Consider the following 15095-nt stretch of genomic DNA (forward strand, 5'->3'; position numbering starts at 1 on the left):
GTTGCTGGGTGCCAGCATGTCCCAAACAACAATTCAGTCAATCTCCAATAATGCCAGTGGTTCCTTAATCTGTAAGCAAGAAGACTAACACACACACCAACACACAGCTTTTCCAGGGTTGGATTTGGCCAGGCTCTAACTATAAACATGAGTCTCGTCTCAAAACATCAAGATAACAAGTTCTTTTTCTCAAGATAGGACACTTTAGTCTGAGAAATTGTCTCTTAATTTATAGACTTCAATGATCCTTATGTTTTAACACATTGAAGACCTTTCTCAAACACAAAACCAATCCATATTTCATTTCTGGAAGTTGGGATAAATAGACAAGCACTGTTACTGCAAATAACATTTCAGTAATCACACTGGTAACTTCCATAACAAAAACAAAATCTCCAGAGAAGTAATTCAACTCATGTGATATTTAAAAACAAAAATATTGATTAACCCTCTGGGCTTCTTCGTAAAATAGTCACACTTAGCTTCCTCCCGCCCGAAAACGGGCGAAGCCTTAAAATTTGACTTTACTTTTTCCCAGGATAACCAATCAAATATATTTTTGTTCTATAATGTTTTCTGATTATTATTTAGAATTTTTAGAATTTTTTATGATACTTTGCATTAATTATATAATTTTTATGAGCTATTTTTTCCATTAGAATTAAAATATATTTTTTTATTTTATTTATTTTATTTTATTTTTCAATAAATGCAACATTTCACATCAAAATAGAGTGCAGGCCTAAAAAAAAAAAAATTCAAGTGAGAAGAGCGCCATCTAGTGGCTTCAAAATGTATTAATTTGTGTCATGTCCTATAACCGCCTATAGGCGGCCTATAGCTTTTTTATTTATTTATTTGATTTATTCCCATTCGGAAAGACATTTTTTTATTACTAAGCAACCACTGAATGGAACAACACAAATTATATATCATTTTAAAGCTTAGGATCTCAGCTTTTTAATGCATCTAATTACATTTATTAACTCCTAACGAGTGCTGAGTAATCCCTCTAAAACCGAGTGTACCGCCAGCAGGCGCCACCTAGCTGCGAAAATATTCTTTACCATATTTAAAAAAAATCTTGCCTTGATTAACACAAAGTTGATGTCATTTGAAAGCTTAGAGTCTGAACTTTACAGTGAATGTATCCACTTGGAAAAACTCTTAAGTATTGCTGAGTTATTTGCTGATAAATAGAATTTCTTTTTTTTCATAATCTATAAAATAATGTACTGCAATGTTTCAAAAACATCATGAAACATGAAACATTCTCAGATAATTGAAAATGGCACTTCATTTTTTACAGCATATTATTACAATTAAAATGAGCCCAAAATTAACATAATCTATTGCTTTTATGACAAGATATTCTTCATGGAGAAAAAATTGCCCATGAGGGGGTGTCAAAGACTGTACAAAAAGACTATCTCTTTTCCAAATGCTGTAACTTTTGATTCCTTTATCCAAAAATTATTATTTTTTTATCCAGATGCAGCTAACATGTAGGGGGACTTCACTAAAAAAATTTTTTCCTCCTAACTTATTTCATTCCTGAGTTATTCCATGACAAATAAGAAAGATATGCAAAATCATTATAAAAATTATATATATATATTGTCTTTTATCCGCTGTTTCTTGGCAGGACAATGTCCAAATGTAATGTAATTTATATTTTCAAAAAAATTAAAAAGAGTTCTTTCAAACGATACCTACCTTTTGACTCTCCTTGCTATAGTTTTGGAGTTATTATGATCATATAATTTTTATATAGTTTGGGGCAAAATTTGCTGTTTCAGTCTTACCAGTTCATTTCTCTCTGTGTGTGTGTGTGTTTGTGTGTGTGGGGGGGAGGGTGTCTTATTTGCACTCTTAATGTTTTAATGTCACCCCTTCATTGCTGTACACTTTTTTTTTCAGCACAGTGGCTGATCTGTAGCTTGTCCCACCAAAAGTTTCTCTGAGTTTTCCTATTTTTTCGTATTTCCCATTCATTTCCTATGTCGCCCGTTTTCGGGCGGGAGGAAGCTAAGTGTGACTTTTTTTTTACGACCCTTTAACATATCAGAATCATCTCCTTGATTTTTTTGTGTGTTCATATAGGTAATAAAACAAAAGTCACCAAGTTTCCCCCATCCGATGAAGCAAAAAAATTAAACAATTCGAAACGTTCAAGTTTTCGCCCATTTTCGGGCGAAGAAGCCCAGAGGGTTAATACCTTGATTATAATCACTCATTACATATACATTGAAGCAGCAGTGGATTTCAATCCACCCCCTTCAATATTGTCCTTTAACACTCTTGAGCAAAGTTTGTTTGGGTGATGGCCATCCCGATGAAACAGTTGTCTCTGACTCCAGAAAAGATAAAAGTTGTCAATGAAGTTTACTCCTTTTATATTGCAGTTTTTTTGCAGCCATGTATTTAGCCCAAGCAGCTGTGAAAACCTGTTTGTTCCTCTTGCTGGGAGTGGTCCACTGATGAATGTTTGAACTTTCAGTCTTTTAAGTGTTTCAAAAAGTTCATTGAAATCCTTCTTAAGGAGTTCTGACTGCTCTTTATGAATATCATTCTTCCCCACATGAATTATGAGTCGATTTGCAGTCTTATGTTTCATCAGAATGTTCTGAAGTTCCCTGTTTACATCAGAAGTTGTTGTTTGTGGAAGGCAGCACGTAGTTGTATCCCTGCTGCTAATGTTTCTGATTATGGAGTCTCCCACTATCAGAGTCCTGGGCTCGGCTGCGCTCTGAGCTGAGTGACGCTTTCTGCTCGACCTTGAGCGCCAGTTAGCATCAGTGTTAGCTACTGGCCCATTCAGTCTGTGTTCGATCACATTTAAGACAAGCCAGCATAAATTTGTCTTTCAAACTTTTCAATCTAGTTATTACAGTTTTTCTTGATCGCTAACACACAATTCATGAAGCAATTCAGCAATTCTCACAACTGTAAACACAATCTCAAAACTATACACCAACTTGCACAAACCTCAAACATCGAGGTCAAAATAAAATATTCTAGTAAAAAACATGTTCTCTTCTGTCAAAATCAAACTTTGGCATCAGATGACGCACAAAACTTAAATAGACAGACTGCTTTTTTGCCCAGTGAACACTAGTGTGATCAATTCATACAAACACCTCTTATTGGAATTCAGAAATTATTTTGCAGCTCAATGTCTATTAGAGTATACAACACAAATACATTTATAGATGCAGAAACCGTAAAATACAGCAATGAACTTTTGGAAAAAAATCTTTTTTATTTCACTATTGTATATCTTGCAGTAGATGAAAAGCACTAGAAAAGACAATTTCAAATACCAAAGAATTGTATATGAACTTGGTATGCACCACAACACAGTGTACTGTCAATTATAGAGCCGAGAAAAAAAAGTAAATTCAGAATTCGGCCAATTTAATTTACAGTATACAGTACTATAGTTGTTTCTTGGTCTAATTTATTTATAGTTAAGATGTATCAGGCGCTTGTACTCTAACTTGATGGAAAGTATCAGCAATTAGGGAATACATTACTAATACAAAAGAATTTCATAATGACATAGTTTAGGGTGCTTCTCAATATCCCTCCTCGTCTCCCCGCTCTTCCGTCCTCCATCCTATGACCCGGAAACCGATCGAGCTCAGCCATCTTGACGCTGACGCGAGTTCCCTTGAAAGGGAACAAGGACTTCTTTCAGATTCAGGCTGCCCACACATTTCTCCATAACACGCTGAAAGGTGCAAGGTGCATTCGTTAACCCCTGTGGGATCCTATTAAACTCCCAGAATCTCATGGGTTACAAACACTGTCTTATATTTGTCATCCTTTTCAACTTCAACCTGACAGTACCCTGGTTTTAAGTCCATAACAGAAAACCATTTAGATCCTGTTAAGGCGGAGAATGTCTCTTCAGTGTTTGGCAATGCATAGGCGCCCTTTATTGTTTGATTGTTCAACTTTCTGTAGTCAACACAGAGTCGAATGGAATAATTTTTCTTCTTCATGACAACTATGGGTGAAGTGAATTGACTTTCGGACTCCCAGATGATGTTAGCGTCCCTGAGTTCCTGAAGGTGAAGTAACAGCCTCATAATCAGAAGGATGGAGCCAACCACAGCGGAGGGAGGGAGGAATTTTGGCTCCTTCACTTTAACAGAGGTATCCTTCAGCGAAGACAGAGCAGATGGAACATAAAGCTCAGCCAAGCAACATTTTCTTGCAAGGGTGATTTCGTGAGCCGTTTCATTCTGAAGGATAGGAACTTTGAATGATGTTCTTCTGGGACTTGTGAGGACATAACTGCAAAGAAACAAACCACAAGGGAGACTGGAGTGAACACATGGCTCTAACACAACGGGAGAATTTCGGGCTATAGACATGTCTCTAACGTATCCATCCAGGACTATCTTTTGACCAGCGGGTATTCTGATATTCTGTTCCACTTTCAATTTGACTCTGCCCACTTTACCATTTTTTTGTTCAATGGTGTATCTGCGCAAAAGCTTCTGGACTAGATGTGAATATGGACATCGCCTGTTGAGAACCACATGGCCATTGCTGCTTGACACAGGACTTGAACATGGTATATAGGGTGTTAGTGCCAATAAGTACTGGGATTTCAAGATTCAATTTATAGTCAGGAATGACAAGTGCTAGTGTGGTGAGAGTTGTCAACCAGTGGGAGTTAATTGTGGACACGGGCTCATCAGTATCCATACTGCCCGAGAGCATTTACTGTAAACATTTTGTTTCATGCACCCTCAATCCAGTAACAGTAAAATTAGTGTCTTATTCCAAAGAGATTATTCCAGTGCTGGGCTGTTTTTCTACAGACGTCTTCCATGAAGGTAGTACAGCAGCGGGCACGTTCTACATAGTAAAGTCAGGCTCACTTTTGCTGGGAATGGATCTGCTGAAAGCACTTCACTGCCGTTTTGAAGGTGATACTGTGAGAATGAGAATTCTACATACTATAAAATACTACAAATGATAAATTCTGAAATACTGCCAGTGCATAATGTAGGATGCGCAAGTGGATACATACACAGTGAAAGAAGGTTTAGTTCCTATTCAGCAAAAATTGAGAAGACTGCCATTGTCAGTTAGGCAAGCAGTTTCAGATGAACTGAAAATCCTGTTGGAGCATGTCATAATTGAACGGGTGGATGCATCTCCATGGGTCTCCCCAAATGTAGTGACACAAAAAAAGAGGTGGAATTCGCTTGTGCATTGATTTAATAAGGCTATAGTTGTAGATAGCCACCCCTTGCCCCATGTTGGCAGAACTGCGTGGGGTGATGGTGTTCTAAATCATAGAGCTGGCCTCAGCATATCACCAGGTTCCATTGCACCCTGAAAGTCGAGATTTAATGGCATTTATTACCCAGGACGAGCTGTCCCGTATGAACTGGCTTCGGCCCCGCCTGCTTTCCAGAAGAGGATGACGGCTATACTGCACAGATCGCCAGGTGTTCAGGCCTACTTGGATGACCTAATTGTTTACGGTGCACAGAGGACATTCATGACACTCACTTAAAAGCTGTACTTCACTGTCTGAACAAGGCTGGTTTGAAACGAAATATGCAGAAATGTAAATTTAAGCTGCAAACTTTGAAATTTTTGGAGCACGATATCTAAAGCGGGATTACATCCAGACCCTGATAATTTAGTTGCTGTCGTGCACGCACCTGCTTCCCATGACGCGGCCTCACTGCGCTCATTCCTGGGCCTTACGTCTTGATATAGTAAATATCTACCTGATTACGCAACAGTGGTTAAACCCCTGCGTGAAGTTTTGAGAACCTCCACTGACATGAACTTTTTCTGAACTGATAAGGCTGATCAAAGTTTTACCACCCTGAAAACACTCTTATCAAAGAGCCCCATTCTAGCTCTATTCGATCCCCGATTGCCAACTTGCGTGAGTACTGATGCTTCTGATTACGGTGTGGGAGGAGTCCTTTCTCAGCTACACACTGATGGTACTGAGTGCATAGTGGCATTTGCCTCCTGGACTCTTTAGTCAGCTCAAAGAAAGTACTCGACTGGGGAGAGGGAAGCACTGGCTTTTGTGTGGAGTATTGAAAAATGGAGGACGTATCTCTGGTGTAGACATTTCTTTCTGCGCACTGACCACCAAGCCCTTACAACGCTTCTACATCAAAAGGCACAGGTAGAGCTGGCATGCGAATTGCTAGGTGGTCAGCCCATCTGTTATACTATTCCTATGATGTTGCATTCTTCCCTGGGAGATAAAACACAACAGCAGACTGTCTCTCTCGACTGCCCTTGCCTGAGAAGAGTGAACCAACAGATGAACCAGAAATGGTCGCCACTGTTTCTCACTTACTTGCTTTGTCAGTCTCTGAGTTCTCTTCTGCATCGGAGAGCTGCATCCAGTTAGCCCAACTTCGTGCACAGATCAAGAATGGCTGGCCTAAAAACAAGAAGTCAGTGAAACAAGAACTAGAACCTTACTTTCACATCAGACATGAGCTTTCTGTGGAGGGTCCGCTAATTATGCGAGGGGATCACTGCCTATTATTTCCATTGTCTCTGCGTACAAGACTAGTGAATTTAGCTCACGAAGGACACCAAGGCAATGTACGGACAAAACAAAGGCTTTGCGAGCTCAACTGCACTCTCAGAAAAAAAGGTACAAAAGCTGTCACTGTGGCGGTACCTTTTCAAAAGGTGCACCTTTGTACCTAAAGAGTGCGTTTAAGTCCCTCAAATGTACATATTGGTACCAAACGTGTACATATTAGTACCTAAATGGTACATATTAGAACCCTTTTTAAGGGTACTGTCCCAGTGACAGCTTTTGTACCTTTTTTTCTGAGAGTGTGGTGGCCGAAAATGGGCAGACATGAAGAAACTCTGATTGCCTCATGTTTGACATGTTAGCTTAACGACAAAACGGCCTGCACCTGCTCCTCTCGTACCTGTGAAACTACCTAATGTGTCCTAAAAGAAGTATGAGAGTTCTTAAACAACCAGCTTGGTTGAAGGACTTTGTGTTAGAGAAATAAATAGATGCAATGGTGCTGAAATAGTCCATGATTCAAATCCAGTCAATTGTTGTTTTGGTTGTTTACTTGGATTATTTTTTAACGTTATTAAGGCACTCCTTAAAGAAAGTGCTAGGAGTTAATACACCATTTGTTTTGCTAATATAACTTGTTTCATATAAAGAGGTAAATTGTTTCTTAAAGTAATTAGTGTTTGGAATAGAGTATGGTATCATGTTGTAAAGTTCCAAGACAGTACCCTAACCAAAATGCTTTAAAGAAAAGGGTAAATGTTGTGTCTGCAGAGTTATTGTGTAGTCACTAGATGACAGTGGAAGGAAGAAAAAGAAAAGAGTAGCAAAGAGAAGAAAGAAATACACACTCGTGTCTGTGCTTGCTTCTTTATTTTATTACAAGATGTACAAACATCACAATACATATACATATTTTTATATGGTTGTATATAAACAGTACATAATGCACAATTCTGTACATAAATCTTCTGTTCTGTTCCAGATGTATACATTATTATTTATTTCTTCTCTTAGTCTTATTTAAATGTTCTTCTGTTTTCGTGTCATACATGTATGCTTATTTATATGTATGTATGTATGTATGTACCAAGAGCCCCTGTTAAACCACAACAACTTCTTTGTGTGTTTGCACACACTTGGCAAATAAAAGCTCATTCTGATTCATTTACTGAAAGTTACTCTGAAGTTTATTACCAATTTTGTGGATTTATTTTTGTTTATAAAAACTTAACTTAAAAAAGCAGTAGCTATGTAAGCTAACAGAACTGTATAGCAGATGTAGATATCAGTTACAGTGGGACCTCCTGCAATAAATCGATTCTGCTTGCTCTTTGTGTATTAGGGAAAGATCCGGCTCACCTGAGTCCAGCCTAGTGTCTATGAGGAGTGACCAATCAAAAGATGGTCGACTGCCAAGCTTCAGTGAGAAAACAACATCTACCAAAAGGTATTTCTTGTGTTTCTTGTTGGTCACATATTTACTGTGTTAGAAAGTATTTCAGTGAGTATCATGAAACTTTATTTACATTAAAACCTTTTTCTGAAATGATCATTGTTGGATAGAGGTATCTGTGACATCTGTGGATATTTTAGTTTCCTTGTGATTTGTTGTTTTGTGTGATTTAGTAACAAAGGACAAAAGACCACAGTAAATATTGGTGCAGAAATTGCACGGTGGGAAAGTCTAAAGGTTCAAAAGGGAATGAACAGTGATGTGGAACTGGCATCTTTTCTTCTCAACAGGTGGGGACACAAACACAACTTTTAAATAACACAGTTCACATTTTAATTTAATTTACAACATAACCGATTAACCATGCTAGAATTCATAATCATTATTATTATAATATTATAATAATATTTTTTATGCGAGTGACCTGGCTTTTAAAATGTTGTACATTGTGCCTTTTGAAGAAAATTCAGCTCTTTGTATATGTGTTAAAATACATAAAGGGATAGTTCACCCAAAAATGAAAATTCTATCATCATTTACTCACCCTCAAGTTGCTGAACAAAAAAAGTTTCTATGCTGAACAAAAATTCTGGATGATATTTTGAATAATGACGAAAAACAAACAGTTGTTGAGCCCCACTGACTTCCATAGTAGGGAAAAAAATACTATGGTTATGAACATTCTTCAAAATATCTTATCTTGTGTTGAGGACAACAAAGAAATGTATACATGTTTAGAACAACTTAAGGATGATTAAATGTTGACAATTTTCATTTTTGGGTGAATTATCCCTTTAAAAAGACAATGTTTATTTGTTTTGTCACGTGAGTTGTGTGATAATACTCTCTTTGGCTATTGGACTGTGACATTGATGTCTTCAGTCAGTTTTTACAGAGATTAATCACTAAGGATGCTTGCATATACCTTCATGAAAAAAAAAAAAAACCCAATAAGAAATAAAAACGGAAAACACTGGTAATACTGTATTTTGAGGATGATCTTATATCGTATACATTAGAAGTTTTTTATCAACATACTGTAAATTTGTTTGCAAAAAATGCTGTTTCCAGTTCTAGTTTTGTCTAATATTTCACATGCTGTATTTTATTAGATATCCTATAAACAATGACCACATTTATTTTGCTAACAGGATTCAGTATGAGAAAAAAACAGACTTTCTGAGTTGCCGCTTCAAGAAGTTCAAAGAAAATCTCATCTGGGTCTTTCAGGTATGGAAAAATATTGTTTTGTATTTGTTCACATTTATATTAAAATAAACAAATGGGTTTTTCAACAAATGTAAAATAGTGTATTTTAATTAAAAAAAAGACAACTAATTAATGTATTTAGCATTTCCCCTAGCATTTCAGTTGTGTACACATCCACATGTCAACAATGCTAGACTCATATATTTTCATGTTGGTAGACAAGCAGCTTCATTAAACTTGCAATTATATGTAAAAAATATTTAGCAACTCTACAATTCTGTATGATTTGTAATTTATGTATGATTTGGGGCACAGTCATATTGACATTATAATATTTGCCTACCTTAATTCTGGTATGTGTGTTACATTTACTGCCTTTGTCTAAGAAGTTAACAGCATAATCCAGCAGCAGCAATGCACCTGTTAAAACTGCATATAGGCAAACACTTGTTTGTCATTTAACTAGGTACTTTCAATAATTTTACCAATAATTGCATAAATAGTTTGCTCAAGCTAACTGGTGTTCTGGCTTTTTCATTTTTATTTTATATGCTATTTGTAGTTTCACATTATCAAAGCTTCATTAATGCTTTTACTTCTGATGTCTGTAATTTGTTTAACCATATGTTTCATATATGGATGTGAATTTGGTTAAATTTTGTTGTTGTACCCATCTTTGTTTTTATGCTTTTAGGACCTTGAGCACAAAATAATTGTATTCCTAAAGAATGAGCTGGAAAAGTTTAAGAAAATACTAAAAAAGGAGAACACCCAATACTTTGTGCAGGACTATATAGATGACATGTGTAGCATCAAAGAAGCAGCTCTTGATATCACACTGCACTTCCTAAAAAGTATGAAGCAAGATGAACTTGCAGATACTCTTAAAGGTAAGAGGCTCATGACCATCTGTCATGTTGTCACTTAAAGTCGGGAGAGAAAAGTATGATCAAGTATTTTTATTTCTGTTTGTGTGTTTAGATGAGCTTGTCTTAATTCATCAACGACAACTTAAATCAAACCTGAAGAAGAAGTATCAATGTGTGTTTGAAGGAATTGCAAAGCAAGGTGACTCCACACTTCTGAATGACATCTACACAGATCTCTATATCACTCAGGGTGGCAGTAAACAGGTCAATACTGAACATGAGGTGAGACAGATTGAGATTTCCAGCCGTGCTGAATCACAAGAGATACAGATTGAATGCACAAATTTGTTTGAATCACCTGAACAAAACAAGCCGATCAGAACTGTACTGACAAAAGGAGTTGCTGGCATCGGTAAATCCATCTCGGTGCAAAAGTTTATTCTGGATTGGGCCGAAGGAAAAGAAAATCAAGATATCAGCTTCATACTTCCTCTTCCATTCAGAGAGATGAACTTAAAGGAGAAAGAAAAACAAAGCTTGATGAACCTTGTTAGTCAGTTTTTCCCAGAGATAAAAGGACTGAACCTTACAAGAGAGGATAAATTCAAAGTCCTGTTCATTCTTGATGGATTGGATGAATGTCGCCTTCCTTTAAACTTTAAGGACAATGAGACGTGGCGTGATATATCGTCACCAGCCTCTCTGGATGTTCTCCTAACGAACCTCATCGAGGGAAATCTTCTTCCTTCTGCTCTCATCTGGATCACCACCAGACCAGCAGCTGCCACTAAGATTCCTCCTGACTGCATCGACCGCGTTACAGAGGTCAGAGGGTTCAATGATGCACAAAAGGAAGAGTACTTCAGAAAAAGATTCACTGATGAGGAAATGGCCAACAAAATCATTGATCACGTTAAAGAATCAAAGAGTCTCTTCATCATGTGCCACATCCCAGTCTTCTGCTGGATTGCAGCCACTGTTCTCCAGAACATTTTGGAGGAGAAAATAAATAATAATCCAAAAAATCAGACTGAGGACGCCTCTATTACACTGCAGAAATCAAATACTGAAGACATTCCCAAGACTCTGACACAAATGTACACACACTTTCTCCGCTTTCAGATCCATCAGAGCAGACAAAAGTATAAAGGAGAATACAGACCAGATGTTTCCTGGGATAAAGATGCCATCCTTTCACTGGGGAAACTGGCATTTCATCAGCTGGAAAAAAACAACCTGATCTTCTATGACACAGACCTGAAGGACTGTGGTATTGATGCCGATAATGCATCGGTGTATTCAGGCATGTGTACACAGATCTTTAAGGAGGAAACGGGAATCATTATTGGTACCATGTACTGCTTTGTTCACATGAGCATTCAAGAGTTTATTGCAGCCCTTTATGCACATCTTTTTCTAGACATCAGCAAGAAAAGTGTGTTTGCTCAAGAGTCTACAGAGCAGGAAAACAAAAATGAAGCCATGGTTGATATGCTGAAAACTGCAGTGGACAAGGCGCTCGCAAGTGACATTGGACATCTGGATCTTTTCCTTCGATTCCTTCTTGGTCTATCACTTCAGTCTAATTATCCACTCTTACGAGGTCTGTTGACACAGCAAGACAGCAATGACCAGAGCAACAAGGTTATAGTTCAGTACATCAAGCAAAAGTTAGAAGAAAATGTATCTCCAGAAAGGTCCATCAATCTGTTCTACTGTCTGAATGAACTGAATGACCAAACTCTTGTTGAAGACATTCAAACACAACTTAGAGAAGGAAGTCTCTCATCTGCTGACCTTTCACCTGCCCAGTGGTCTGCTGTGGCCTTTGTGTTGTTGACATCAGAAGAGGAGCTGGAGGACTTTGAGCTTGAGAAATTTAAGAAATCAGACGAGTGTCTAATTAGACTATCAGCGGTCATCAAAACCTCCAAAAGAGCTCTGTAAGTCTATTACGTTTTGTTTTTATCTACATTAATTCTTAATTGTATAACATATATGAATGTATACCATCTATATAGTTAATTTATATCAGTACTTTTTTCATTTATATTTTTTTCTCTAATGAATACAGTGGAAATAAAGTTCATTTTACTCTTTTATTATAATTTTAGTATGTAAGTATTATGTAGAAAACTCTGTAATCTGTAATTCTTTTGTAGGTTAAATGACTGTAACTTGACATACAAAAGCTGTTCGGCTCTGGCTGCAGTTCTTGGATCAGATTCCAGTCTGAAAGAGTTGCACATGAACAATAATAATCTGCAGGATAGAGGAGTGGAGCTGCTCCGCACTGGACTGGGGAGTGTAAAGTGTAAATTGGAGACACTTTGGTAAGTTATTTGATGTAACAATTAGAACAAAGGGAAATATTGTTAATTAATTGTGGTAAATTTTAAATATTATTAAGAATGAACTGATATAGCTAAGGTAATATCTGAGTTGACTAATCTGATCATCCAATGAACATTCAGTATAATCAAAGTCAAGGGGCCCTATCTTGCACCCAGCACAATTGACTTTGTACACCGACGCACGTTTCATTCCTATTTTGCACCCGCGCAAAGCGCACTTTTCCCTCCACAGAAGCACGTCGCTAAACTAGGGAATGAACTTGCGCTCCCTGGGCGGTTCAGCGCAAAAAAGGAGGCGTGTTCCGGCGCAAACGTTCCCTGGTGCTATTTTACTGTTCCATAAAACAATTGCGCCACTGGCCAGAAAAAAACAAGTCTAAAGTCAGTGGCGCGTTGCGCGTTGTTCATTATGCTATTTTAAGGGCGCATGCTTGACCATAATGTATAGCGTGCACAACGCGCATACACTTTGATTCTCTAATCTACACAGAAGCAGCAGTTTTCATTTTTGCAAATCATATTATTACAAACGATAGATAGATAGATAGATAGATAGATAGATAGATAGATAGACAATTTATTATAAAGCATACATCTAGCTTACACATTTACCCACATTATTATATGCCTGTTTAACCGAAGCTAATTTGTGTGTGTTTCTCCATCCCCAATGTCACTTCTCTCTCTTTTACGGCCGTGACGAGAGCGTTGCTCTCCTCGGCTGTGAACCGCTCCTGGCGTGCGCCTGGCAAATCCGCCGTTATAATAGCAATACGCCAAGGAAAAAGTGCATCTGCTCTTAAAGGGAATGTGAGATGATGCTCTGATTGGTTTATTTCACGTTACGCCCAAACCACACCTATGAATAATGAAGCTACTTCAGACCAACCCCTTTTAGATTTGCGTCGAGTGCAAGAGTCATTTATCCCGCTGGGAAAATAGCAACAGCGCAGAGACCCGCCCACAAAGTTACTTGCGCTTTGCGCTTTGACACTTGCGTTTCAGATCGTTAAAATAGGGCCCAAGGTGTCTTTTTTTAGTACCCGAGGGTAAATTTGTTGTGCAGACAGGAGAATGAGCAATCCATATTTAAAAAAAAAAATCCATAAAACATTAAAACATACAGTAAAACATAAATTATGTAATAATGTCCGAAAGTATAAAAACTCTTAAGAGAAAGGTCATGACAATGTGCCTCTACACACACACTCACCCACCCCCTAAATAGCATAAAGTGGCATGCATAGCAACGAATATAATTTTTTTGCTATTTTTATTTAATAATTCTATTGCTGCAGGTACAAAAGTATTTTGTCGGTGGGAACAACTTCTAAAAATATAACTCGCCTTATGCTGCAGCTGGTTAGACCTGCTAGGTTAAGTTGTGGTTCACCTATAATCTTATTAGCCCACATGACAAATTGGTTCAAAGAATATTTTGTTCTTCAAAGATAAATTACCAAACCACGACACAAGGGAGAATGACAAGACTGATTCAATAAAAGCCATAGATTAGATTTATCAATGTGAAATCTGGACAGTATTCTGAGGCAAAACAGACGCTGATGTTGCTTTTTACATACAGTTTCACAGTTCTTTTCAAAATTCAATTTAGAATCAATGACTGTCCCAAGATATTTGTAGCCTTCTACACAATCCACCACCTGGTCTTTTAATGGTCATAGTGTCATAACATGAAGCATCAGTTCTAAAATCTATAATCATGTCCTTTGTTTTGGTTATCTTTAAAAGACTCATCACACCAGGTGACAAACTTCTCAATAATAGGGCCATGTCCAGACTCATTGTTGTGAAGCAGACTCTTTTACTCAGACAATTACAGTATTATCTGCAAATTTCAATATAGTCCTATTTGTGTACTAACTTTGGCACATATAACTGTATAGAATATAAAGTAAGGGTGAGAGAAAACAGCACTGTGGTGAGCCAGAGGATCAATATAATAAATCTGATAAAATGCCATTTACTTTCACCGTCTGTGTTTTGTTTGTCAAAAAATCCAATATCCAACCCACAAAATTGTGGCTCAACTTAAAATGCTCTATCAGTCTCATGGCTAAAATGTGAGGCTGGATAGTATTAAAATCTGAAGAAGTGTCAATAAACAACAGACTAGCATGAGTCCCTTCTAAGAGCATAAAAGATTGAGCAATTGTCCTCAACTCCTCTGTGTGCCCTATAAGCAAACTGTATAGGGTCAAGAGCTTGCTTGGTTTACCTTACAATGTCTAAACAAGCTTTTCAAGAAGATTTTATTACAAGAGAAGTGAGGCCAACTGGCCTGAGGTCATTTAAAGCCTTGGGACTATTACTTTTATGGACTGGGATAATAACAGCCCATTTCTATAGGTTAGGTATGCGTTGTAGGTATACAGACATATTAAAGTATCATAAAATATAGAGCTTAATTTCCTTGCACAATATTTCAACAATAGTTCAACCACGTTGGTTTATGACGTCACGCACATGGTGGAGAAATAAATTATTTTAAAGAAACTGAGATTAAATTAACATGTTTAGATGTCAACAATTAAGATGTTTTGCTATAGATTACAGACATGACATCTGAGGACTTTCTCATTTTTCTCAGTTATTTTGCTTTATTTCCAGATTCATAGGCTCATTCTTACATAGTAGAGCAC

At 37.3% G+C, this 15095-nt stretch overlaps 2 protein-coding genes across 2 annotated transcripts in view; both read left to right on the forward strand.

Annotated features, from left to right (window-relative positions):
• The window catches only part of LOC311291139 (uncharacterized protein), a gene marked incomplete at its 3' end in the record, with an annotated part of 311624 nt that overhangs the window by 260675 nt on the left and 35854 nt on the right, over nt 1–15095 (forward strand). The window lies entirely within an intron of this gene.
• Nucleotides 1–15095, forward strand: part of LOC311290806 (uncharacterized protein) — a gene marked incomplete at its 3' end in the record, with an annotated part of 85352 nt that overhangs the window by 49595 nt on the left and 20662 nt on the right. Inside the window, exons 13-18 of the mRNA XM_084409519.1 lie at nt 7890–7994; nt 8174–8290; nt 9152–9230; nt 9904–10099; nt 10191–12021; nt 12241–12411. Of these exons, the coding sequence (XP_084265645.1) occupies nt 7890–7994; nt 8174–8290; nt 9152–9230; nt 9904–10099; nt 10191–12021; nt 12241–12411 (2499 nt within the window). The remainder of the gene's footprint in view (nt 1–7889; nt 7995–8173; nt 8291–9151; nt 9231–9903; nt 10100–10190; nt 12022–12240; nt 12412–15095) is intronic.

The sequence above is a fragment of the Rutilus rutilus genome, assembly GCF_951802725.1.
Source record: "Rutilus rutilus genome assembly, chromosome: 5".
NCBI lineage: Eukaryota > Metazoa > Chordata > Actinopteri > Cypriniformes > Leuciscidae > Rutilus > Rutilus rutilus.